General features: G+C 31.9%; 5 protein-coding genes across 7 annotated transcripts; 3 read left to right on the forward strand and 2 right to left on the reverse strand.

Annotated features, from left to right (window-relative positions):
- Positions 1 to 5,604: 5,604 nt before the first annotated feature.
- LOC126674017 (uncharacterized) lies at positions 5,605 to 7,380 on the forward strand. Its single transcript, XM_050368367.2, has 3 exons — positions 5,605 to 5,831; positions 5,914 to 5,987; positions 6,381 to 7,380. The coding sequence occupies exons 1-3, from the start codon at positions 5,748 to 5,750 to the stop codon at positions 7,009 to 7,011; spliced, it is 789 nt and encodes a 262-aa protein (XP_050224324.1). The 5' UTR covers positions 5,605 to 5,747; the 3' UTR covers positions 7,012 to 7,380.
- Positions 7,381 to 7,696: 316 nt separating this feature from the next.
- LOC126671931 (peroxisome biogenesis protein 12) lies at positions 7,697 to 12,491 on the reverse strand. Its single transcript, XM_050365761.2, has 10 exons — positions 12,266 to 12,491; positions 11,970 to 12,075; positions 10,967 to 11,115; positions 10,480 to 10,729; positions 9,799 to 9,908; positions 9,217 to 9,291; positions 9,020 to 9,106; positions 8,598 to 8,684; positions 8,309 to 8,446; positions 7,697 to 8,168 (listed from the first exon to the last, which is right to left on the reverse strand). Exons 1-10 carry the CDS (start codon positions 12,371 to 12,373, stop codon positions 8,097 to 8,099), a joined length of 1,182 nt encoding a protein of 393 aa, XP_050221718.1. The 5' UTR covers positions 12,374 to 12,491; the 3' UTR covers positions 7,697 to 8,096.
- Positions 12,492 to 13,517: 1,026 nt separating this feature from the next.
- On the reverse strand, positions 13,518 to 19,616 carry LOC126671930 (protein PHR1-LIKE 1). Of its 3 annotated transcripts, none has more exons than XM_050365760.2 (8): positions 19,445 to 19,616; positions 17,576 to 18,085; positions 16,966 to 17,149; positions 16,797 to 16,873; positions 16,649 to 16,688; positions 16,329 to 16,386; positions 15,353 to 15,422; positions 13,518 to 14,204 (listed from the first exon to the last, which is right to left on the reverse strand). In XM_050365760.2, exons 2-8 carry the CDS (start codon positions 18,062 to 18,064, stop codon positions 13,833 to 13,835), a joined length of 1,290 nt encoding a protein of 429 aa, XP_050221717.1. In that variant the 5' UTR covers positions 18,065 to 18,085; positions 19,445 to 19,616; the 3' UTR covers positions 13,518 to 13,832. The 3 variants fall into 3 exon arrangements, with proteins under 3 accessions (XP_050221717.1, XP_050221716.1, XP_050221715.1); XM_050365759.2 differs by having other exon boundaries at positions 17,576 to 18,138; XM_050365758.2 differs by having other exon boundaries at positions 17,576 to 18,185.
- A 1,736-nt stretch (positions 19,617 to 21,352) lies between these two features.
- On the forward strand, positions 21,353 to 23,903 carry LOC126672151 (uncharacterized). Its single transcript, XM_050366098.2, has 6 exons — positions 21,353 to 21,613; positions 21,950 to 22,777; positions 22,879 to 23,100; positions 23,183 to 23,614; positions 23,681 to 23,731; positions 23,880 to 23,903. Exons 1-6 carry the CDS (start codon positions 21,353 to 21,355, stop codon positions 23,901 to 23,903), a joined length of 1,818 nt encoding a protein of 605 aa, XP_050222055.2.
- Positions 23,904 to 24,613: 710 nt separating this feature from the next.
- Positions 24,614 to 25,453, forward strand: LOC126672152 (uncharacterized). Its single transcript, XM_050366099.2, has 2 exons — positions 24,614 to 25,128; positions 25,207 to 25,453. The coding sequence occupies exons 1-2, from the start codon at positions 24,614 to 24,616 to the stop codon at positions 25,451 to 25,453; spliced, it is 762 nt and encodes a 253-aa protein (XP_050222056.2).
- The last annotated feature ends 16 nt before the right edge of the window (positions 25,454 to 25,469 follow it).

A 25,469-nucleotide genomic window follows, 5' to 3' on the forward strand; every position in this document is an offset into this window, starting at 1 on the left:
CTACCAGACTGATGAGCTGGAATAGCTACGGGATCGAAAGACATATGGAGCTTACGTTTTTGGGAATGCAGTTTGGATAGCGGTCACTGTGAGTTGTATTTACTTTCGTGTATTATATATTAAAATTATTTTATACTGCTTTATACGCATCGCATGTTTTATGATTCGATTGAAATGTTATTTGTTTTATTAAGTTTTTATATACGAGAACTAGTATGCGATCTAAAGAAACTAGCTACCTATTGGGTGTTAATAGGCTGTGTGATCACCAGTATCGAGTCAGTCTAACGTGTTTGCATATGAGTGATGAATTGATATAACTCAGCTGGGAGCTGATGATGAATATGATATTTACGATTGGGTTATGATTTTGATACGAGTGAGTGCTCGGCTACGGTGTAGTCGGAGCCCCCGTATCTAGTGGCTGGGCCACCAGCGAGTTGGACTCGCAATTGATAGTTACGATTGGGTGATTCGATTGATTTGTATATGATTGAGGATTATTTGAGAGTTGTGTTGCATACTAGGATATTAGTTTCGTATGGATCGAATACATGTTTATATGTTTTATAATATTGTTTTCTTAAGATGCGATGTTATATTTTTATAATACTGTCAGTAAATGCCAACTCACTCAGTATTTCCCCAAATACTGACCCCTCACCATTGTTGTTTTCAGGTTATCGGAGTCGGATCAGACAGACCATCTCCTTTGTGTCGGCAGCCTTTTGGCTTACACAAAGTACGGGTTTTTATAGAGCTGCAGTAGTCAATAGGTGTCAGTATAAGGTTTATGATTCAATTTCAAACGGTATTTGAAAAGTAAACTCTGATTTAGTTTTATAAATAAGTTGTTTATAAAGATGATGTTTTATCCGTTTGAATTGTGTACCAATTGCCTTAAGAGGAATTGGTTATGTTTGTGATCAGAAACAGGGCGGTGCTGGATATAAGATATCGCTCGGTAAGACCCTGGTTTCTAAGAATTTGTTCGCGAATGTTTTCAGAAAAGAAATACGATGTTTTAATAATTGAATTATAATATTTAAAGAAGATTTCTGATAATGTATTATATATAGTAATATGTTTTAATCGCGAAAAATTTATAACGGTTTTAGGCTTGCTACGGGTTTTGGAGCAACCACTCCCATTCCCTAGCGCCGGTCTCGGCTCAATAATTTGGATCGTGACAAATTTGATACTTGAGGGTGCAATTGAAACCGAAAGGTCATAATTTGGGTAAAATTGACTATTTTGCAACGTGAGGGTGCAAACGAATTGGGGCTAAAAGTTGAGGTTTTTTTTCAGAGGATAAGCCTAAAATATATCATAAGTTGTTTAAATTATTATACAATAAACCGCACTATGCTCGTGTAAACCACTAAAAATATATGATTCGAACACTAAAGACTTTTCATTAATTTTTAATTTTGTTAACATATTAAAATATTAAAATTTACCGATTACAATTTATATACTACTTCACACATTCATTTAAATAAAATGATTAATGGTGAAGTCACACGACAATATATGACCTTCTATCAATAGAAAAACAAGTAGTATGATTATAGAAGTGATTATAAAATTCTAATATAAAAATGACTAACTTCTAATTATCACTAATGAAACCTTAAAGCAGCCTAAAATTGACGAGTTATTGCCTTTGATTTTATTTGACGCACAAGCAAAGCAAAGCCAAGTTCTTGGTGATTCAGTATATCTTTAAAAGCTTTAATATAATTTAATTGGTAGCAATATCAACAAGAAATAAAATAAACTAAAAAAGCTTTAATATAATTACCCATTATTAATTTCTAAGTTGGGTAGTTGATAGATTAGTGTTAGGGGTTAAGCTACTCAAGTATGATTAATTTCTTAATTTGAAATGTTGGTAGATACTAGATTAGAGTTTGGGCTAAAGCTACTCAAGTATATGAGTTAAGCTTCCAAACTTAACTAATACACTATTATCGTCTAGTTAAAGAAATATTACTATCTTATTATTTTAAGCTTACTATAATTGAATTAAAAGATATTATCTTCTCAATAATCATATTTTAAAGACCAAATTTTTCATAAAAATTTCATAAAAGTCCAAACCTTTTAATTTTAGGCTTAACCCCTGAAAAACCCCCCACCTTTCAACCCCACTTCATTTGCACCCTCAACTTTCAAAATCTCCAATTTTACCCAAATTATCACCTTTCATTTTCAATTGCACCCTAAAAATATTAAATTGGGCTTTTGTCACTAAAAAAAAGTTGAAATCGATACTTTATATTTTAATTCATGTTCTAAATAGTCTTAAATTTCAACAACAAAACCATATTTAATAATATTTTAATTGATTTATATTTTATATAAAAAAATTTAACTTTTAAAATTTTAGAAAATATGATTTTATTGTTGAAATTTAAACATTGAGGACTATTTAGAATATGAATTAAAATATAAATTATCGATTTAAACTTTTTTTATAGTGAAAAAGAGCTAATTTAATATTTTTAGGGTGTAATTGAAAATGAAAGGTGGAAATTTGGGTAAAATTGGAGATTTTGAAAGGTGAGGGTGCAAATGAAGGGGGGTTGAAAGATAGGGGGTTTTTAAAGGGATTAGCCTTAATTTTATTCAATTTGTCATGAAACGCATTATGCCATACATCTGCGCCACATAAGAAACATTGTTTAATTATATATAACTGAAATGAAATCATGCGTTTCAGGATAAATTGGATAAAATTAAAAGGTTTAGACTTTTCTAAAATTTTCATGAAAGGTTTGAATTATTTTAATTACTAGTCGTAAACCCGCGCATTTGCGCGGAATCAAATTAATATTTAATTTAAATAATAATTTATTTAGAAAACTAATTCACAGCAATATTTTTTGCAAACTAATAAAATAAAACAAATATATATTCTAATATAATAGCAATGGATTTTTCATATGATATATATGATAAAATGTTTATATTGTATATATTGTATATATTTATTATGTTGAAATTTATTTATTTTCTTCTATAATTATTATAAGTTTACTTGCAAATTCACATGCATCTCTTATTTTAATGGAATGTTGATCGAGCATCATAATTTTTAAATATTATATAATCTTTATCAAATATACTTGTGTAATTTGTTTTTCTATAATTTTTAATAAAATTCATATTCATTTTCTATTATAAAATATATGTGCATTCGTACATGCAAAGACCGCATATTTATTTTTCATTTTATAAGCTTCTTTAGATTATAAAGTTCTCGTATTTTTTTCACGCTAAATTTTAAAGTTTGTTATAATAACTGAGTAAAAAGTGAAATTTTATACAAATTAACATTTATGGGTTATATACGGTTTTAATTGATGGGAAAAAAATTACTACCGAATATAAACGCTCAAGAGGCCGCAACCATAAAGTATTCATTAAAAATCAAATAGAGCAAAAACTTAATCAACTATTAATTGGTCATAATAAATTTAATTTATAACAATTAAACAACTCACATTAAAAAAAAGAGAATAAAAAAAATTCACCATCTTTTTTTTTTTTGAGAAATCTTCAGTTAGAATCTAACACTATTTGTAGCACTTTAGTGAATTAGGAAAATTTCCACCTCCACCACAATCTCTAAAGCAACATTAATACATACACAATAATCAAGATCATTTAGTAATACATATACAAACATTTAAGAAATCAACTACAAATAAAAAAAAGTACAAAACAAAAAGTAGCAGAAGATGAAATGTAAAATACAAAAAAAAATGAAAAAAAAATATCATCATGAATTTTATAAATTTGAGAATATATGTACACAGAGCATTTATGCAAATACCAAAATATTATCAATAAAATACAAATGAATAAGCAAATAATAATCTTGCTATAAAAGACAAATTTAGTGACTGAGTTTCGAGTCAGAATTTTTACATAATTAACGATCCGTTTGCTTCGCAATAGAAGATCGAACTGATTTAAGAGTTTCTCCATGCTGTAATAGAAGGTCGTCGAACTCCTAAAATAAATAATTTCTTCATACTGTCAATAAAATTCAATAAATTTATAGTGTTAATCAATACCATGATATACAATTTATTTTAAATATGCATTAAAAAAAATTATAGATTTCATAATCTGGAAGTGTTAAAGTGGCGGTGGCTGGGTATAATCACTAATTCCAACCATTCACTATGGTGAGTTAGTAGCAACTAAATTGAAAACGTTTGAAATTATATAAAGTTCAAAGGAAAGAGAGTTTGTATTTGATGAGATTACATGTTTTGGATAGATACAAATACTGCAAACGTAGCTGGAATAAAGAAAATAATAAGTAAAAATGAAAATAAATATAAATATTAAAAGATAAATAGTTTGTTGAAAACTCTTTAAAAATAATAAAAGATAAAATAAGTTTTTTAACAAAGTTGGAAACTACGAAAATGCTCTATTTGTTAGATACAAATACTGCAAGCGTAGCTGGAATAAAGAAAATAATGAGTAAAAATTAAAATAAATATAAATATTAGAAGAATAGTTTGTTGAAAACTTTTTAAAAATAATAAAAGATAAAATAAGTGTTTTAATAAAGTTGGAAACTACGAAAATGATTTATTTGTTGAGAATGAATGAGAGACCTCCGTTGGTACTCTCAATTATATAATATATAGATTTTTCCTATTTTAAATCATAAAAATGATTTTATCAATGATCGATAATTTACTTGTAAGCAACCTTTGAGCATATATTTCATTAAATAACGGGATATTAAACACTACGAGTCACTAAACTTATTTGTTATTACAGAAAGGGTACTAAACTTCAGTTTGTTACAAAAAAGTCACTAAACTATATATTTTGTTACAACGAGATGTCACTTGTATAAAACGCACCGTTTTGACACTAAGACGCACCATTTTTGCTTATGTGGCAAGCCGGAATTACAAATAGGTCTATAACGCAGTGACCTTTTTGTAATTCACGATAAGTTTAATGACCTTTTTGTAACAAAATTTGACTAAATCTGCCGTAGTGACCTCCCGTTGTAATGAAAGGTATAACTCAATGACCTTTTTGTAACAAAATGAAGTTTAGTACCCTTTCTGTAATAACAGATAAGTTTAATGATCTAGGGTGTTTAATATCCTTAAATAACGCAAGCTTAATTTATTGCAGGCCAAATGTCCATTTGTACCCCTAAACTTTAAGCCTTTAGTTATTTACATTCTCAAACTTAAGTGATAACTATTTAAAGTTAAACACATAAACACTAGTCAACAAAGAGTACGTGTACAAACTTTCATGCGAGACGCACAGAGTGACTTTCTCACATCTACCAAAAAAAAGCTCAATTAGACCCTTAAAATTTTATCAACGAACTAAATTAGCTAAAATTAATTTTTTTGATAAGTTAATTTAAAATTATTATTTAAAAACTAACTAAAAAAATTTAACTAATAATTTTAAAAAAATACATGTACTAGTAAAAGTTTCGTATTAAATTTAATCTGCATAATTTTTTTAATAATCTGCACTCTATTATTAGAAACATAGGCTGACAAATGTAATAACTATTTCATCCTCTCTCTATCCAATAAACTAAAGAACAAGATTTTAAAAATCAAATCCTAACGGTCAAATTTAGAGGTCATACTAAATCTCTTTGGATTCTTCTTTCTCTATAACCATCTCATTCCTCAGTTTCTTTGGACGAAAATCATTGCAAATTACAGTAAATATCAATAATGAGTTGCGTTTTGGTTTGTTTTAACGGTTTGAACCATAAAAAACGGCGGCTTTCGACGAATGTAACGCCTCATACGGACCAAGTAAGTTCATTTGATTCTTCAATTTCTGTAATTATATTTCTGTCTTAAAGTTAGAGATATATTTATTAATGTATTTCATCAGATCTCTGGAGTTAATGATCAGCTTGATGTTGCAAAAACGGAAGAAGAACAACCCATTATTGTTACACAACCCAAGTAAGTCATTTCCCGTCGAGTTGAAACACTGTCAAGTTTGAGTTCGAGTTGAGATACTTTAAAATCGACTCGAACTCCATTCAATATTGTTTTTCAAAAAAACGCTCGAACTTGGTGGTATAGTTGATATTTTAATTCGATTTGATTTTAGTTATTTATAAAAATATTTTAAATGTAAGTTTTAATATAAGATAAGGATAAAAATATAAATTAACCAAAGCTACATTAGTTTTGCAAATTTGTATATTGATGCTCGAACTCGACTCCATGAGTAGCTCGAACTCGAGTGTGATCCAGTTATTATTGAGTGATTCGGAATATATTTTGAGTCAATTTTGAGTAGCTGGCGAGTTGGCTCGACTCTCTTATTATTATTTGGGCTTGGTGTTGTAGAGAGAATCATGAGGAAGAATGCATCAGCAATGAGAAAAAGAAGGTGACATTTGATCCGAATGTGAAGGTCCATGAGCTCGAACATGAAAAAGAAGAAGAGCCGTCAAATGGCATGAAATCGGATTCTAATCCGATTTCAATAAATGGAGACGGATATCAAAACCGGGTTGAAGAAGAGTCGTCGGAATCATTATTTTCTATTTTGTTAATTGATTCGGATAGTGAAGTTGGTGAAAAGGAGGTGTCAAGTCCGATGCCAAAATGTAGTTCATCACGCTTGGTATTAAAGGCGATTGAGTCTGAATGTGAAGATAGGAATCATCGGAATGTTGATTTCGTGTTGAATTCTGTTGAAAATCTGAATCAATGTAAAGCTATGGACATGAAAGCAGCTCGAACAGTGCACACTAATCATCAAGACAAGGAGAATATTAATCTCGAAAATAGGCCTGTTTTGGGAGAAGTAGCGGCGAAGGAAGTTGATAAAGTTTTTGCAAATACTTGCCCTAGAACGCCGGTTATAGGAACTATACAGAGCTACTGGAGTCGCACCGGACAGCATATGGAATCAGATTCAGATTCTTCTTCTAGCAAAGGAAGGCGAATAATGGCCGAAATGGATGCTAGCTGATGATGAAGCAAAAAGCTCACTTGAATTTTTCATTGATCATGTGACAGGTAACGTAATTAGTTAATATTTCGATCAACAGTTACGTTGTCAATTAAAAGTTCATAATCTTACGCGGGGAATTGAGTAGACCAAAGAACTTTTGGTCATTTGCAAGAGATTGAAGCAAGCTTTAATTCGGACGTTGGTGTAGGATAAATTATGTTGTATTCTTCTCATTCTTCTTTACTAAATTCTCATGTATCTGTTGTATTTTTAGTAATTGATTAACATCCAGAAAGTTCCAATTTTTTTGGATGATTAAACCAAATAAGCAAGTTATATGGAATTCTACACCACTTGAAGCAAGGCTTGATAGAATCTTGGACATAATTATTTCTCAAGTCTAGCTAGATAGATACTGTGCAAAAATCAAAATCAAACCGAATGATTGAACCATGCAAAAATCAAAATCAAACCAAATAATTGAACCGAAGCAACAGATCAAAATCAAACCAAATAATTGAACCGAAGCAACAGATCAATTTAATTTTGGAGATAAAAAAATTTAAGTTAGATTTTAATACAAACCGAACGAAAATAATATGCTATTTCTATCATAAAAATTAATAGATAAATTTCCTTTTTGAGCAACTAATTGTCTATATTATTCAAACTTATTTTGCATCAGTATCAAACAAACACTAAATATTTGAAAGAGCCTTTCAATGGAGTATTATAGTTAAATATAATATATCATTTATACATCAACTAAACTTTCTTAATGTGTGAAACTAAACGGGACGAAAGTGGGAAAATAAGAGATTGCGAGATAATGATGCTTCTTTTTTTCTCTCGGAAAACATCTTTCCATTTTAAAGACTAGCCTAACTATCGTGTGAATTTATTAATAAAAAAAAAAGAAACACTCTGTATCGTACATGTTCAAGAATATGGTGACAGTAACCTCCCAAAGCGTCCGTCTATGTCACATGATCCTGTTATTACTTGAATTCAGGTTCAAATTGATGCCTGAATTTGAGCATCATTGTCTGCGTTGAATCATTCAGACGCGAAATGAATTGCCATATACTCTATAAGTTCCCTCCCTACATATCATGGAAAAGTCTTCGTATCTGGTCAGTAGTTGCAGGCATCAATGTGACAGGACAGCGGTTGTACTGTTGAAATATAACATAACAAAGCAAAACCATTAATATTAAGCACTCTATGTATCCATACACTCCGAAATAAGTTTTTCGATGACAATATAACCATTTTGAGCTAACTGTTTCAACAGAACAGACAATAAAGCGCTTACCTGAGACACATATTTAAAGACGCAAGTGTAACAGAAGACCAACCCCGATACTGTAACCACAGAAGGATTTGCACGCTTCTGAGAGCACAATGGACACATTGTTCTATCAGGTGGAAGTGGAATTCCCTCTTTGGCAACCTATAAATAACGACAAAAAAATGTGATATGTTTGTACATTGTAGCCTGTTTTTCTAATGAGATCTAGCAGATCTCTACTATGGAGATGGGGTAAGAGCTGAAAATTCCTGATAATGTTGCATTTGAAAAAAAATAGAAGTTCCATGTTCACCTTAGGGGGTGGAGGGGGTGGTGGCGGTGGATACACAGTTGGAGCCGACATTCTTTCCTCAGCAGATTGGTACCACCATTCCATCATCTGTGTTATACACGTGACAACATCAGCACTCGTACACAAAGAAATATAAACTGAAGCAGCGAAATACAAGATATTGATGAAACTTAATATTAGGTACCTTGATACCAGTATAAACAAAAAAGAACAAGAAATGAGCCTGTTTTTAAAATAATATGAATGCTCAAGAAGAAGATAACATCTTTGACACCATGGTGATGTAATTATATAAATTTCCACATCCTGGAATAACAACAGACAAGCAGGTCCATGCGATCTAACTTCAATATTTATCTTTTGTCTAGAAAATTATTAATCAATGAAGAACATAACACCACAGGCAAATAAATCATACTCACTTTAAAAAAGAAGACTGCTGCAATTAGACCAGTTTGTGAATAGTCAAGAACTGTATACGTACACCTGAGTAATGCTCCTTGTAATGTCTGCGAGTGTTATCTTGATTAATCAGTATCCTAAAATGCAATACTACTGAACTGACTTGCCAGTTACAATAAACAAAAATTGCTAAAAAAAACATATGTCTAAATGATACCTTCAGCCATGGAGGGCCACGAAGTCTCTCTCGTTCGCGGCTTCTTATTTTTGAAATTCGAGAAGAAGTATCCATCTACCTTGACATGGAAATAATTGTGGGCTGAGATACCAATAATTTCCCGGAAACAAAGATTAAGGCGTGTAAAGGAAAATAAATTGTCAATAGATAGCAATATTGTAATCAAGGGTTTATCTAATTTCAGAAATTATCTGATTCTGATGTAACTTATTGAGCGCCCAATTCCTTCATTAGCATAAAGCACTAAGCAATTGAATTCCTAACATCTGGAGACGTGATCTACCAGACATTATTACATATCAATAGGGGTTTAACAAATCTAATTAAGAATAATCAAAATACTATTTGATTGGTAACTATGACATTTGTGCATCTAATGACTTCAATAAACAATACATTTTTTATGCTACTATCCATCAAAATCACAAAGCTTATGTCAAGGGTTGAAGTTCTGCATGTAATACAAAAAAATAGGAAGGAAAGAAAATGGGGGCAGTGGCAGCAACTTGCTCAACAAACATAATTCTCGCAAAGAAGAGAAATTCTTGCAAAATAAAATACCAGTTCCTGCCCTGTTGCTCGGCAAACATGAATCCCAAGCGCATGTAATCCAAAAGAATAGAACCCAGTAGCATCAAGCAGATATAAGAGTTGATAAGTGAATGACAATCCTGCATCATAAACCTCTAGATTAGACTTGGAAATCTTGTTTGATAATGACTTGAAAATTTTGAGACTTGCATACCACATGCAGGAAAACGTCAAGAAATAGACCATTTGGCAATTTTCCAATTTTTAATGCAACAAATAAGTAAAAACTTCAAGAGATCTCATTGCATTACATTCAGTATCCAAGGGAAAGAGCCACCAACTAAAGAGAAATGTTGCAAATAAAGAGAAAATACATATTTATGCTAAGAAGATCATTATTATTTATAATAACCAAATATGTTGATTTAATCATTCATTTTTAATCTTTTTATTAATTTTCCAGAAACAAGGAGCATTAAGAAATAAGTAGAATACTATAATCTAGCTGCATTTTCCTGTTTGGGATAATTTCACCAGAAAAATTACATAAACATGGTGTGACAAAATGAAAGGTCATAAAGCATTTTCCATTCCACAGATAATTACAAGGTCTAATCCATATAAAGACATTTTTCAAAGCATACTTGCCATATTATAAGCCTATACTTTGTGATGTTGCAAAAAAGGATGCAAAACTTCTAGTTTATATACCTTCACTAGTAGCATGTAACCATGGGTAGCAAGCAAAAATAATCTTTTGTATTCTCTTTGTCAGGCGTGTTCTCATTGTTGTTTCCGACTCCGTACTTCCTCTAGAAACAAGAGAACCATCATCTCTATCAAAAGAGCCATTATCTTCTAATGTTCCGGCATCATCTCCCCATAAACTTGCTTGAAGCCTGGCTTCCCTTTCTTTGTTATATACCGAGTGCAGCTTTGACTTACAATAAGGCAACACAACCTAATCAAATATACAAAACTAGCCGGTCATCACCCTCATAGAGCCATCACATTATGTATACATAGTTGACTTAGCAAAAAATATATTTTTACAATGAATTTGATTCCATAACATTTTTGTGACAAGTACTTGTTACATTGAGAAATCCAGCCACGGTCCATTCAAAAAACCATTGAAAATGAAGGAAACTTAAAGAGAAGTATCTAAAAATAATAAAATACAAGAAGAACACAGCACCAGGAATACAACTGAAAGAATCCTTTGGCGCTTTTTTAATCCAGAGAGCTCAATCCCATCCCCAGTGTTCAGACGAGCATCAATCTTCTTTGCTCTTATCGTCACTGCTCTTCTCCGCAATCCATACAAAGATTCAGAAAAAGAAGCCTCTAAAAAGGAATAACACATAACAGAGTAAGTCATGAGCAAAAAGTACTAATCATTAATCATTCTTCTATGCTAATGGGAGAGAAATTAGAAATAAAATACTCAGATTTACTAGGCTTAATGAGGCAATGTGATGTATCATGAAACTTGAGAATATATCATAGAGCCCTATAAATAAGAAATAATTCATGGGAGGAAAAGTAAATTTGAACTAATGCCGATCTCCTTTTCTTTTCCTTCAAATAAAAGCCTATTACTTCATAACAACACATTCCTACGTTTTCTTACCAACTTACCCCCCATAGATATTAGTCGTAGATGGACTACACCGCACATCAAATCCCACATACTTCACATGTACTGCCCTCTTCTAGCGAATACTGCTTTCTAGACCAAATTGATGCTTCCACTAAAAAGAAAACCCTAGTTCATAATAAATCCAACCAACTTCTAGTTCCCCATCTCAAATTGCAGAAGGGATTTATTCCAATTTCTCTAATCTTTTACTTTCAAAAACTCCAAATAGAGACCACGACCTCAAAATATTCAAAGTACGATAGATCGTCCGCATAACAAAACAGTTCTCATCATAGACCACCTAACATTCCACAAAGAGAAAGATAACTTTTTCTTCTTAATTCAAAATAACACACAGTATAAACTGTTTAGCAATACAACAGCACAAAACTAAGAAGAATATTAGTATTTACTACAGAAAGACCGAGCTTTCAATTACATAAACGAGCTCTACAATTGCTAACACATTACTTTTTGATGCAACGACAGCAACAACATTAAAACACATCAAACTAAAAATACAAAACACACAAGTTATTCAATGTAGAAGCAAATAAACCTGTAGTTCGTAAACTGTGTGTCTCAAGCACCAACATAAGCAAAGCAAAGAACTCATCTTCATAGTCCAACACTCTATGCAGTACAGGTCTTCTTAATGCCAGTACCTTTAACATCACAAAAAAACCAACCAAAAATTAAAAAATTACTGGTTAAGCTTCATATAAACAAACCCAATGGAAAAATCTCAAAAATAACAAATACCCATCACATAAAAGCTTGAAGAAAAAAATAAGGGACGCAGATAAATTTTGAAACTTGGTGATTTTTTTTATATGGGTATGAAAATTTGCTTACGCCGGTGGAGTAGGTTAAAGCTGCACGGAGGCTCGCCGGAAGTTGCTGAGCGGCGGCCATCTCGAAGAAGGTAGGCCGTGTCCCTTGCCCTCCTACCTGAAACAACATTTTAATTTTTTTTGATTCTTGGTTTTTCGTTGTTGATTAAATTTTGGTGGTTTTGAGTTTGATCTTCTTCTTCACTGTAGTTCTCTTATTAAAGTTCTTATCTTTGCAATATTTGTTTTTAAACTTTATATTCCAAGTTATAAATATGTGGTTTATTATTATTTTTTTGTTCTGAATGTATTGTATTTTTATATTTTTTACTGTGCATTTAAGTACATTATCTTTTATTTGGGCAATTTTCAAGTTCAGTTTTCTCAACAAGTGCTTCAATAAAACTAATAATTATAACACTCGTCCAAATATTTAATTAGTAAAAATTAAAAATTAAGAGAGAAAGAATTAAATTATCAAAGTAGAGAGACAAAATTGAATTAAAATTATATAAATGTAAAAAATAAATTTTTAAAAACAATACTAGTTCCATCTCATAAAAGATAAAACTTCTAGTGTCCCATAAAAAATGATAAAGTTGTCATAATATTAAGAGGTAATTACTTTGAGGTTGACATACCTTCACACTGAAATATTACACTAAAATATTGCTCTGGTTTATAATAGTATACTATAACACCTTTCCGTTATATTTTCCGTTAATCAACCGTTAGTTAAGGAAAATAATATACTATTTGCTACTTGAAGTTTGATATATTATACTAATTGAACCTTTTATTTTGCAATATTACACACTTTGTCACTATATATAGTAGCCGCGAAGTCCACTTTTATTTTTTTTATTTAAGATTGGTTCATCATCTTCAGGAGATGGCTTTTCTTTTTATATATTTATATATTGCTATCTTTGGCAAAAAAAAAACTGATAAGACAAAAATAAAATATAGTAAATAATAGAAAATAAGGATTTGATAATAAAAAGCCGTTTAGCATAATATATCAAACTTCAAAGGGCATATAATATATTATTTTTCTTAACTAACGGTTGATTAATGGAAAATATAACAGTGCAGTATTTTAGTATAATAGTATTACAAACCTCATGGGATGAAAGACATTTTAGTGTAATTTTTCAATATTAAGGTCTAACTAGTGTAATATATCAAACCTCATTTCATAATTACCTCTTAACAAATTTGGTTAAAATTAATAAAAGCAGCAAACATTTAAAGTTTTTTAGGATCATTACCCCTCATTTGGAACATAATTTTATTGAGAACTACAAAGTTTCCTGACTATTAACATTGCACATACATATACAAGTTCATCTTCTAACACCAATTCCTAATGCAAATATCCCTAGACTGGAAAAATCACATGTCAATAAATTCATTCTGAATTCTTTTGTTTCTTAAGCTAGTTAGATCATGTTAAAATAACACCCATCAATCATTTTGCCCCATTGTGATTCACACAGTTTAATATCGATTTCCATGCTCAGCATGTCGTCTTCCCGAGATGCAAAATGTCAACGGATAGAGCTTTTCGAACAAATTCAGGAAGTTGATCAGTCTGTTGTTGTTTCATCTACTCTCGGACGCTTTGCTGATGCTCGACCAGACTCGTCCTCCTTCTTCTCAGTATCTTCATCGGCTCCATGTTCTGGCGCCTTGTGCTTTCTACTTCCACTTTTAGAACTTCCATCCGGTGTTGGATCATTGTCCCTATTGTCAAGTCCTGTTTTGGGGTTATCAAGTTCTGAAACTCCGATCTTACCATTTTCGGATGGCTGCTCTACATTTGACTGTGATGGGGCATCCAGGGAGGAGGAAGAAGTAGAACCCTTGAACTTCTCATCGTCTATCTTCTTTTGTTTCTCAAACATCATTTGAAGATTCCTACCCTGTTCCTCAATCCTCAGCTGTAAATTTCTCTGAATCTGCAAGGATGACAGAAACATTATATCAGCAAATTCATAAAATTTGGGTGTAGAATCCATTAATTTGGCAACTGTTCGCAAAAGGAATAGGTCCGTACAGCACTGATTACCATATGTAGCACGGAAACGAAAACATCAAAATTAGAAACAGCGAAATGAAAGTTTTTATAAGAGTTAATAACCATTTTTTCCTTCATCTGCAACTTTACCAGTCTACGATTATCGTATTTAAGCCTGTCCAGGTAAATGTAATTTTTTTTTGAAATAATCAATAAGAGAATCTTAAGGACTTTTGATGGGAACAGATTGGTTACTAATGGACCTGACCATCAAACATAATGAAACAATGACACTAGTAAGACGCATTAATTGACGCCAATGTTGAAATAAATGATCTAATGATGAAAAGTCACAAAATTCTTTATACTTTAATTTCTATCACAAACTGTCAACTTCTTTTACCAATAAAGCACATCAGTTTTTACATTTGTTTCAATTTAATCAAGCAACTGGCTAAAATGAAACAATTTTATTGATTCAGTCTCGAAAGAAAGCCTATAGAGGCTCTTAGATTCAAGGGCCATTTGAACCTGTAACAATGTTGCCAGAAATGGTAGAAATTGGCGCTAGCAACTTCATTTGTCTTTCTTATATTATGGCATCAGTCTAGCCACCACTACCATTTCTCCATACTGAAGCCCTGGTCATAAGGTTCATCTAATATAGAGTTTCAACTAGATTTCACCGGAGAAATTCAGAAGTAATTACTCATATCTCATCCTAACTATTATAAAAGTTAAGTAAATTTAAAAGCTTACATATTTATAAGATAAAATTAATAGTTCATACTAGAATTAAAAATTTGGATATAGTTTATGATTATTTTTTGTCATTAAGCCTGAAAAGGAAAAAAAAGAAAGGCACTGCAGATTTCACAATATGCTGACTGCATTATGGAGGTTCCCAAATTTTGAGGTCAAGCGTGTTTTTATAAGTCAGGAATAGATCCAAATGTACCATATGATATGATACCTCACAGTAGACCAATAACTGAGTGATGTCTAGGATTAGAGTATCAACTAACTTAGGTAATGGTTGCATGGTTCTAAACTCTTAAGAGAGAAGTGAAGCTCGTATTAATAGCATACCTCAAGCTGTTCATGGAGCTTCTTCTGAACCTCCATTTGCAATCGCAAGGCTTCTGTGATCCCCATGCTCCTGTTTGAACAAAAATCCAGCGTAACATCAGTTTAATCGTCCATTTTTATTGCCAAATAACATATGAAAAGAGTTATAGAGCATTTATAAAGGCACAGGAGCTCAATTGCATTAATCGGGTGATCTCCATATGTAATTTTCATAGAATAGCTGTGTAGATATCACCAAAAACAAATGACTGGAGCGAAAAATGATTATATGTGATGATCAAGAAAACATGTGAGAGAAAGAGGACTGAAAGGAAATGACAGCACAAGGACATAATGCAGCAAATGCTGGAAAATCATGGAGTTAATTTGAGCAAGAAAATAGCATTCGATGTACGGGAAAAGGTAAGTTCATTTCTTTGCTTCCTTTTTCTGCACAGATACAAACGAGGTTTCAGACTATCAGTAGGACTAGAAAAGGAGAAAATATAGAAGGGAAAAAAATGCAGTTTTTTTTCCTCACATAAGCATGAATAAGAATAATAACTCCAAACCCAAAAGTTGAAAGATCCTAGTGACAAGGGCCACAAAGATGGTTTTGAAAATTTCGCGATCTTAGCTATGATGATGATGGCCAAAAAGATGGGTTTGAAATTTTAGCAGTCTTAACAATAATGACAATGTTGTTATTTTTGTTGTTTTAGCCTATTAATCCTTGTCTAACACCGTTGATTTTTGCTCTCGCATTAGAGGAAGTGTAGTTACTATATGTACAGGATCACATAGGAACATGGAGAATTCGGCAGATACGCTTGAATGAAAAGTGTTGCATTGAGAATTGAAATTTAAAAGGGCGTAAAATATGAGATATAAATTTCAGGAATATTGCATAGCTTAAACTATGAGAAGTGGGCACGTTCTCTAGCTAAAAACGGGGATGACCACTCTTTCTAACTCTGAGTGGAGCAAAAGAACTTACGCTTTCAAGTCTAAAGAAGTTATTTCATCAATGGAATTCAACTTCTTCTCTGAAGATCCTGAGAAAAAGAGCAAAAAATTTCAACCAATTGCAAATTTATGACTCATACAGTTAAATATAAAATTTGCGCAGAGTGTTTTTCTGTGGGGTTAATACAATAAAAATGATAAGATAACATAACAGAGAAATGTAAATACAAACAATGTTTAGTTAAAGTAAGAACATTTGGAGGCTAGCAAGTAGCAACTAGCAAGTCTAACATCAGAAACAAGAAAATCAGGACCCATATTTTTCTGATCGTTGGATAAAAAGATAGTTACCTTCCGATGACTCTGGTTTATATCTGGCTGTTCTGTACTTCTGAAATTTAAAGAAAAATAAACTAGCTAAATCAGAAACACGTATGACTTGCTGCTAAAGAAACCAAAAGAGACCTTCAAGTGTTTAAGATGAAACCAAATTACATACCTGCAGGTGACTTTTAACATGGTAGATAGTCAAGCCTTCAACATTCATGCGCTTTAAGACACCCTTCGGGGTAGCTCCTGTAATTCAAAACTCTAAGTCAACATGGCAATATGAACCCTATTCCATTTCCCTAAGATTTGTAAATAGTATACACTATATAACTACGCACGTTCACTGCCACCAAGCTTATTAACAGCATCTACGAAAGCCTCATGAAGTTCTGGTGTCCAGCGCATTCGGGGTTTTGTTGGGGCTGTAGTAGAGATTGGGTTAGCAACAAGCTCTCCATTGTGTACAGGTTGATGCTGAAGAATTTGGGGCTGAAGTGAAATTTGAGAAGATGATTTCAGAGCCTGTAACAATAATTAATTTTAACAAAAGATAAGTAACAAACAACTACAAGAAAATAAGAATAAACAATGTTGGCAGCTTACAGAGCTGCTTCAGTTCAGTCATCAGCTAACGCTATAATAAAACATAAAATTATCCTGAATAAATTCTAAATTATTTGTCACAGAAGTCATCAAACAGAACATTCTGATAGAAGCATTGCTATCCACAGTTGGAGTAACTACATAATTTACAAACACCTTGTATAATACATATAAAATTTTCTTTTCTCTTTGATAACGGCTTAGAGTGAGGAGAATGAGAGAGAAATTTAGCTTTAAAAAGCAGAGACACTATGAAAATGGATAGGTTAAAATGTATGCTCCACATGAAATTTTAATTTATTATGCGTGTATGCACTAAAACCATTGTTACACATAGGACCCAACCTTTTGTTTTGCTTCAGCTGTGTTAGCATCATTAAGAATTTCACTCCAATCTGGTTCCAGATCATCATCAACAGAGATCAACTGATCTGCCCATTCCTGCCAATCCGTTTTCTTAATAAGGTCCTCAGATGTAATGACACCGATACTGCTTTCAACTTGGCCATTCTGCACATGCACAGCTTCTGGAATTTCAAGCAAGTCATTATATGGAATTATAGTCCACGACATATCCTTATTTTCTTCAGAGTGATTAACTAGTGTTGTGGACGGCACATCGGAACTGGAAGAATGAGTTGGTGGCACTGGAAAAGTTCCTCGGTCCCTCAGTGACTCGGATATAAAAGGAGAATGTTGAGACTGCTCTGCTCGTGGTGAAAATGAAGAAGCATAAACTTCATTGGACGGTCTCATAGATGATGAAAACAAGTGTCCAACAGTCCCGCTATTACAACCTAATGGAGATGCTTGATGGGGCACTGAGTTTCGCATCACTTCCCTCTCCGAAGAAACCTGAAAAGAATCAGGCAGTTTAGGGTACTTCCCTTGAAGAGGGATCGGAAGAACTGGAAAAGATGAAGACATGGCTAGTTAGCTGCTTTGCACCTGATCCCTAATAAATAAAGCATAGCACGCATCATTATTGCTGTGTGCACATAATCATAAACAGAATTAACTCTATTTCTTGCTGCAAACCCGTGTTTGCCAACTCAAATGTACAAAAAGAAAAGGAAAACAAAACTAAGATTTTAAATCCCAAATAAGTATGTTTTGTGATCTGTTGAATGAATAAAAATCTTGCAAGAATAACAAGCCAATTTTAAAATGGCAACGTAGATAAAAAAAAGACAGTAAAATACTGAAGCCTCAATGTATCAACAGTTCAGCACATTCGCCATTTGTAAGGTTAATGGACTATAAGTTAAGGATAAGGAGCTAATAGAATTAAATGTACATTAAAATGGATATCTTGTACCATATGTTTATACAATTTATTATGAGCTATGTAATGTAGTACAAATATTAAAAAAAAAACCTGAAATATAAAAACACCAAAATGAAAAAACGTGAAACTATAATTTTAACAAAAATAAGTTATAACTATAGAGTTTCAGAGTTTTCGAAACGTAAGCATAAGAATAAGAGAAATTTCCGTGCAACGTAGATTACGAGAAAAGGGAAGATATAACACGGATAACTGCATTCAAGCTAATCAAAATATCAGCTTTAAGCATAATACAAGTTCTAAGAGTATGGAACCACATAAGCTAGTTGATGGAAAACCGAGGCAGTTATCGAACACCAACACACAAACAAGAAGCAAACAATCACAAGTGTCACACTAGTTGAAGTGCTCCAAAAAAATGGGAAACAATCACTAAACTAGCACATTTACACCAAAGTAAAATAAAAAAAAGTTTAAGCTTCTAGCATTACCATTAGAACCAAAATATATATCCATTACAAAGTCAAAAGCTTTGAGAAAACAGACATTAAAAAACATCCAAAAATTATCCTTTTTGGTATGTAAGGCATCTAATTACTAATATAAAGTAACCATATCCAGTATCAAATCCCACCATTAAATTCTCACTCAAATTCATAAAATTCAAAACCAAAATACAGATAATTTTTTTTTACAAAGCAACCAGATTAATAAATTAGCTTTCTAAACAACTTTAACCAAATTCACAATCAAACAGAATCTCAATTACAAAAAAAACACTCAAATTCACTTGCAGAAATATAATTAAAAACAGGAGAATCAAAGGGCTACGAAAATTAGAAGCTAAAACAGCTCTAATCAATCAAAAGATACAAACTTAAACAAAATTAAACAAAAAATTGGACATGGGTGGAGATAAATTGTACCTAAAAATGTGCAGAAATCGATAAATTTGAGAAGTGGGGATTGAATTGGATAAGAATTGGATGTTGAGGGGGCTAAAACGCAAGCAAAAAGATGGAATCTTGACACTTGATTTTAGCTTTTTGTCTCATGAATGTTTTAATTTCTTTCATATTTTACAAAGAAGAATGCGTATTTGGCTTTATGTCTCATTTTGTAATATTTGATTTTTGGTCATCATTTTTAACGGTGGGGATTGAGGGATGAAAAACAAAATAATTGATGAATGTTGACGTGGATGATTAGGAAAGGCTGCTGGCTCTTATGTGGGACCTAATTGAAATTAGTGGTTTCTTTTGCTACTCTTTCATTTTTTTTGCTTCATCCTATTTGGGTAATGCTTTTTTAAGTTGTTTTTGTTTTTTTTTTTAAAAAAAAATTAGGTCAAATGAGGATCCTAATCCAATTTTGTTTTGTTACATCTTGAGATGTTTAACCTAACACTTAAAGTGGCTATTTATTACTTCAATTTACAAATGATGGTGAATTAATATAAATTTTAATTTATAGTCAATTTAATTCAAAATTTATTTTTTTTATTAATTTATTCAAATTTCACACCTAATTCAGCACATGTGGTTCGCCTCTTAATAATGAACAAATACATTGAACAAAAGATCAATTTACTCTCTATAGTTAACACGAAATATTAAAAAAGTCATTTTCAAGATTTTTAAATTCCATAGACCTGGAGATTACGCTTTTAGCATAAAAAAGCCCTTTGCCCACCCTTTTCTAGTCACACTTCCTCGTGTGAGTTTCACTCTCCACTTACAACATGAAAAGGTTTTAAAACAACTCTTATAATAAATTTATTTTTCAAATTAACACTTAATCATTTCAATTTTTATATTATAAAAATTCAAACATTAAATACATACATACACAAATTTTTGAGTCTTTTCTATATTTTTTTAGGGGATCAATATTGTTCATCCTTATTGTTCATCCTTTTTTTAGGTGAAATTTGTTTAGATCAGAAGAGAAGTTGACTAAACATGTTTACAAAGTAAACTGATTTTTCAATCATTTGATCTATATCCCAAGTGTTTAATCATTCCCATAAAGTTATATTTAAAGTAAAGAATAAAGGAACGCATTTTGCTCTCTAAGCCAAAAAAGTATATGTACGTATACTAGGCTAACCAAATATACTAATTCAAAAGTATTTTTCTCTCTTCATCTATCATTTTGGAGATTTTTTTTTTTAATTTAAAATGATCTTTACAAACAATAACAAAAATTGCATGATTATAAAATAGGAATTCTGTACTTTAAGAGATATCCAACTTCATAATTATGTTGAATTTATACGGTATGTAAGAATTTAAATTCTAGCAGAAAAATATATGATAAAATTGAATATTCATTTGAAAGTCTTATAATTATATTAGAAGGGTTTCACTGAATCACTTATTTATAAGATTAATCAAGAGAAAATAACAGAAAAGCCAAGAAAAAACCTTCTATTTTCGGACAATACAATGTTAATTAATTGTTTTTCTTTCTTACCACATTAATTTCACAAATTACCAGCTCCCTTTAATAGTTTTCAGCCAGCACCACTTTCCTCCCTTCATCCCAAGCCTACACGTGTCTAGCAAAACACACATGTATCGTGCTCTGTTAATTTTCAACTTCTTCTCTTCTTTATTGCTCTTTTTACCGTTTTTTCAAACTTATGCTGATTCCTCTCTTTTCTTCTTCCCTCTCGCACACGATCTCTCATGATTTCAATCGTTTATCCTTCTTCATTTACAGTTTTCTTTTTACTTCCTATTTTTTAGCCATTATCAGTGTAGTGTGTAACGTGCATTTAGGTTTTAGGCTCCACATTTGCTATTAACTGCATTTTATCTATAAATAGCAACATGGTTTCTACAAGATCAACTCCTACAAAAGAGAAGAAGGATTTTATTGTTCCTGTAAAAATGAAGCGGAAATTAGTAAAAAAAGCTGAAAAAGATGTTGAAGGAAGTGGTGTTGCTTCTGCCTCTGAGAATGTCAAAGTAAAGGGAAAAAAGGTGGATGAAACTGGTTTGAAAAAAAGGCGTTTGGCTTTTGATGCTGTACCTGATCATCAGAAAGTTCAGAAATCCTTGCATATTGAAGAACCAACTCGTTTGGTTCAGGTAATTTTTTTTATATCTGTATTTTGCATGTATAAGAGATGTATTTTGATATGTAATGTCATGTTCCATTTTAAGATTAGTTTATAAAATAAGTTTATTAATCCTTGTATCATTTATGTATATTATATGTATCTTAGATCTGTGTTTTTTTAGGCTCTAAGATTTGTGTTTTTCATTTTAAGTTTACATTAGTAGGCTCTAAGATCTGTGTTTTTGTAAATGTTATATATGCATCTTATATGTTTTTTTTTCATGTAAAATTATTTTGTATACAAATATTGTATTTTAGATTTACTAATTATGTATTTTTTGTGTATCATTTGTGTATATTTGTAGAACTGGGACTACTTGTTAGATGCGGAAGATCGTTACACTTGTAGAGTGACTATGCCTTTAAATTTCAAATATATTGAGGACATCAAGAAAACTCTTTCTGATACTCAGCTGGAACTTTTCAAGAAGACATTTCTTGGTCATTTTTTAGACTTGTCCCCGTTGTGTAATCAGTCTCAGCTTATACATTCTTTGTTGCTGCGAGAAGTGAAGCATCCAAATAATAGGGAATTGTGGTTTAAAGTTTCTGGACATAAACTGCGGTTTAGTATTGATGAATTTGCTGTGATTACGGGGTTAAATTGTGTTGGTGATTTCAATCCTGTTTCTTATGCTCCATTACAGAATCAGTTGATTGATACCTATTTCCCAAATAGTGAAGTTACTCGAGATGGATTGGGTGTCATATTTCTGAACAAGGTTTTCAAGTCGGATGAAGATGCGGTTAAATTGGCCGTAATTTACTTGTTTGAGTGCTATTTGTGCTCAAATGAGATTAAATTTCAAAATGTAAGTCGCTTTTTTATGGATATGGTTGATAGTGGGGACTATAACTCATATCCTTGGGGGATAATGGTTTTTCGATCTACCATTGCTGATATGAAGAAGAGGTTTGCTACAAGAAGACGACTCAAGTTTTATAGGCTTAACAGTTTCCCTTTGGCTTTGCAAATCTGGTTCTATGAAGTCTGCCCTTTTGCTACTAATAAGATATGTTTTCCTGTTACTAAACCAATGTTAGTTCCTCGAATGCTAAAATGGCTCAAGAGTCAGGACAAATTAACAATCAAATATCTGAATGAGGCATTTTTTGATCAGACGCGTGAGCAGGTATGCTGTTTTTTTAACAGAAATTTAATTTCTGTTACTTTTATGAATCATTTATGTATAATTCATGTATCTTAACTGTATTTTTGTTTTCTTTTTGTCAGTTGATGCTGAAGAATATTGTTCCTACAGCTCAAGAAAAAATGTCTCTTGATATATCTGGTTTTTTCCAAACTGGAAAGAAGAAAATAGTTGAAGATTTGGATTTTTCAACTGATGATGACGCTATTCTTGCTGATTACCTCAAATGTAAACAAGTTGAGTCTTCGAGACGAAGAAAAACATTTAATCTGTTGAAGAGTCGACTTAATGGTGTGTATTTTAATGTATCATGGTGTGTATCAAAACTGTATATTTTATGTATCATACAAATTGTATATCATTTTGTGTATTTAAACTGTATTTCAGGTTTCTGATTACATTTTTCAAACTGGATATAAAGATGATGCTGATAATGGCGAGGACGGTGATGATGAGTATGAGAAAAATGAAGAAGAGAACAAAGATGAGGATGAGAAAAATGAAGAAGAGGACAAAGATGAGGCTGAGGATAAAAAAGATGAGGCTGAGGATAAAAAAGATGAGGCTGAGGAGAAAGAAGATGAGGCTGAGAAGGACAAAAATGAGGCTGAGAATAAAAAAGATGAGTCTGAGGAGAAAGAAAATGAGGCTGAGGAGGACAAAGAGGATGAGCAAAAAAATGTAGAAGATGAGAAGGATAATGATAGAAATGATGATGGTGGTGTTGGTGGTGGTAATAAGAAAGATGATGATGGTGGTGTTGGTGGTGGTAATAAGAAAGATGATGATGGCGGTGATGGTAGATCGATGCATGTTGAGGTATAATTTAATTTCTTCATGCTTAATTTCATTTTATATCTATATTTTAATTTTTTTTAATTTTAGGTCCCTGTTGAGGATGTAAATCAGGTTGGTTTAGAAACAGCTGCTGGCGAGGTATGTTGTGTATCAATCCTGTATTGAATATGTATCATTTAAGTATATTTATGTTATAATTGTTACTTTCCTGAAATTAATTTTTTCATGCTTAATTTTTTATTTTTTATTTGTATTTTAATTTTTAGGCCCCTGTTGAGAATGTAAGTCAGGTTGGGTTGGAAATGGCTGATGTGAAAATGGCTGCTGGCGAGGTATGTTGTGTATCAATATGGTATCAAATATGTATCAGTTATGTATATTTATGTTATAATTGTTTTTTTCTAAATTTTAGTTTTCTATGGGGAGAGCAAGTGAAGCTGATGTGAAAATGGTTGCTGATGAGGTTCTATTTTCTGAGAAGAAGAATTTTACTACTCCTATGGATAACAAACGGAATATCAAGCCGAGTATTTTATTGAAATCTCCATACTTGCTGAATTCAGTTCTGGAAACAACGAATACCGCATAGAGAATGCTACTTTTGTTGTTCCTAAATTGTGTCCATTGGACAATAATTTAGGAGATGTTTTAATGTGCGATGAATATCCGGAGTATCATGACTGGATTGGTAAAGGACATTTGAGATATCCCAAGGCCAAAGAGTAAGCTCTTTTTTGTTTAGATTTAAGCTTTTTTTATTGATATTTTATAGTTTTTGATATCTTTTGTTTGCAGAGGAAGATTTATTAAGGAAACAGAAAATTCTATCAATCCTCCTTTCAATTTTGGTGTTGATGTCATTGATGCGAAAGATTTCTTTTTCGTTCTGGAGTATGGTGGACAGTCATTGAATACACGGGTAATTGTTGTTTATTATTTAGTTGTGATACACATTTGATACATGTATTTTACTTAAAGATAATTTTAGTACACTTATAATACATTTTGTTAATGCAGCACATGGATATCTTATTTTACTATCTGAGGAAGAAAGGAAAATATAATAGTAGCATACAAATGAAGTTCACAACAACTGACAATTATTTTGATCAAACTTTTCAATCTTTTGTGAGGCTTTTCAAGGATACCGGAGACCGAGACCTGATTTATGAAGATCATCCAATTTCTCAGTATATACGTGGCAAACGTATGATTGCGAATACTCCATGGGCTGAGTGTGAATTTGTGCTGATCCCTTTCCATGTGTCTTCAAATAATCATTGGGCCCTTGCAGTACTGGATTTTAAGCTCAGGACGATCACAATCTATAATTCCATGCGTTCAACTTTGAGTGCTTCGTCAACTAGACTGATTGGGAATAATTATGCCTCTTATCTTCCTTTATTTCTTTCCAAGTTAGATGTGTTCAAAGATAATCCCTTTTCTGATTTGCGTTCACCGTTCTATACAAGTCAAGGATTAGAAGATTCTTTTCAGTTGATTGTTAAATATGACCTGCCAGAACAACAGTTCAAGTAAGTATAGTTTTTGTAATTTTATTTATTTTACATATATATTGTATCTGACATGTATTTTGTGTTTTTTTTATGCAGTGATTGTGGAGTTTTTGCATTCTCTTTTGCTGAATATATTGTGCATGGGAGAGAGCAAGAGCTTACAAAAGAGTTTGATGTGAATTCCCATCGAAAGCGTTTGGCTTTTTGTCTTTATAAGTATGGAAAATGGAAGAATATGTTTCATGTTGTCAGTGAATCAGAGAGTTATCAGGACAAGGACCAAAAGGATGGGAATGTGAAAGCAAAAAGATACAAGATTCGAGCTGGAAAACTGAAACTGTAGTTGTTATTTTGAATGA

The sequence above is a fragment of the Mercurialis annua genome, linkage group LG3 (genome assembly GCF_937616625.2).
Source record: "Mercurialis annua linkage group LG3, ddMerAnnu1.2, whole genome shotgun sequence".
Taxonomy (NCBI): Eukaryota; Viridiplantae; Streptophyta; class Magnoliopsida; order Malpighiales; family Euphorbiaceae; genus Mercurialis; species Mercurialis annua.

Coding starts and splice junctions, on each gene's coding strand:
- LOC126674017 (XM_050368367.2), top strand. CDS start 5,748: ATGAGTTGCGTTTTGGTTTGTTTTAACGGTTTGAACCATAAAAAACGG. Junction 5,832..5,913: donor TAACGCCTCATACGGACCAA/GTAAGTTCATTT, acceptor GTATTTCATCAG/ATCTCTGGAGTTAATGATCA. Junction 5,988..6,380: donor ATTATTGTTACACAACCCAA/GTAAGTCATTTC, acceptor TTGGTGTTGTAG/AGAGAATCATGAGGAAGAAT.
- LOC126671931 (XM_050365761.2), bottom strand. CDS start 12,373: ATGTTGTTTCAGGTAGGAGGGCAAGGGACACGGCCTACCTTCTTCGAG. Junction 8,447..8,597: donor CACCCCCTCCACCCCCTAAG/GTGAACATGGAA, acceptor CGTTATTTATAG/GTTGCCAAAGAGGGAATTCC. Junction 8,169..8,308: donor TCTTTAAATATGTGTCTCAG/GTAAGCGCTTTA, acceptor ATATTTCAACAG/TACAACCGCTGTCCTGTCAC.
- LOC126671930 (XM_050365758.2), bottom strand. CDS start 18,157: ATGTCTTCATCTTTTCCAGTTCTTCCGATCCCTCTTCAAGGGAAGTAC. Junction 16,874..16,965: donor TAAGCTTGGTGGCAGTGAAC/GTGCGTAGTTAT, acceptor TTTGAATTACAG/GAGCTACCCCGAAGGGTGTC. Junction 16,689..16,796: donor ATGTTAAAAGTCACCTGCAG/GTATGTAATTTG, acceptor TTTAAATTTCAG/AAGTACAGAACAGCCAGATA.
- LOC126672151 (XM_050366098.2), top strand. CDS start 21,353: ATGGTTTCTACAAGATCAACTCCTACAAAAGAGAAGAAGGATTTTATT. Junction 21,614..21,949: donor AACCAACTCGTTTGGTTCAG/GTAATTTTTTTT, acceptor GTATATTTGTAG/AACTGGGACTACTTGTTAGA. Junction 23,615..23,680: donor GTAGATCGATGCATGTTGAG/GTATAATTTAAT, acceptor TTTTAATTTTAG/GTCCCTGTTGAGGATGTAAA.
- LOC126672152 (XM_050366099.2), top strand. CDS start 24,614: ATGGATATCTTATTTTACTATCTGAGGAAGAAAGGAAAATATAATAGT. Junction 25,129..25,206: donor CTGCCAGAACAACAGTTCAA/GTAAGTATAGTT, acceptor TTTTTTATGCAG/TGATTGTGGAGTTTTTGCAT.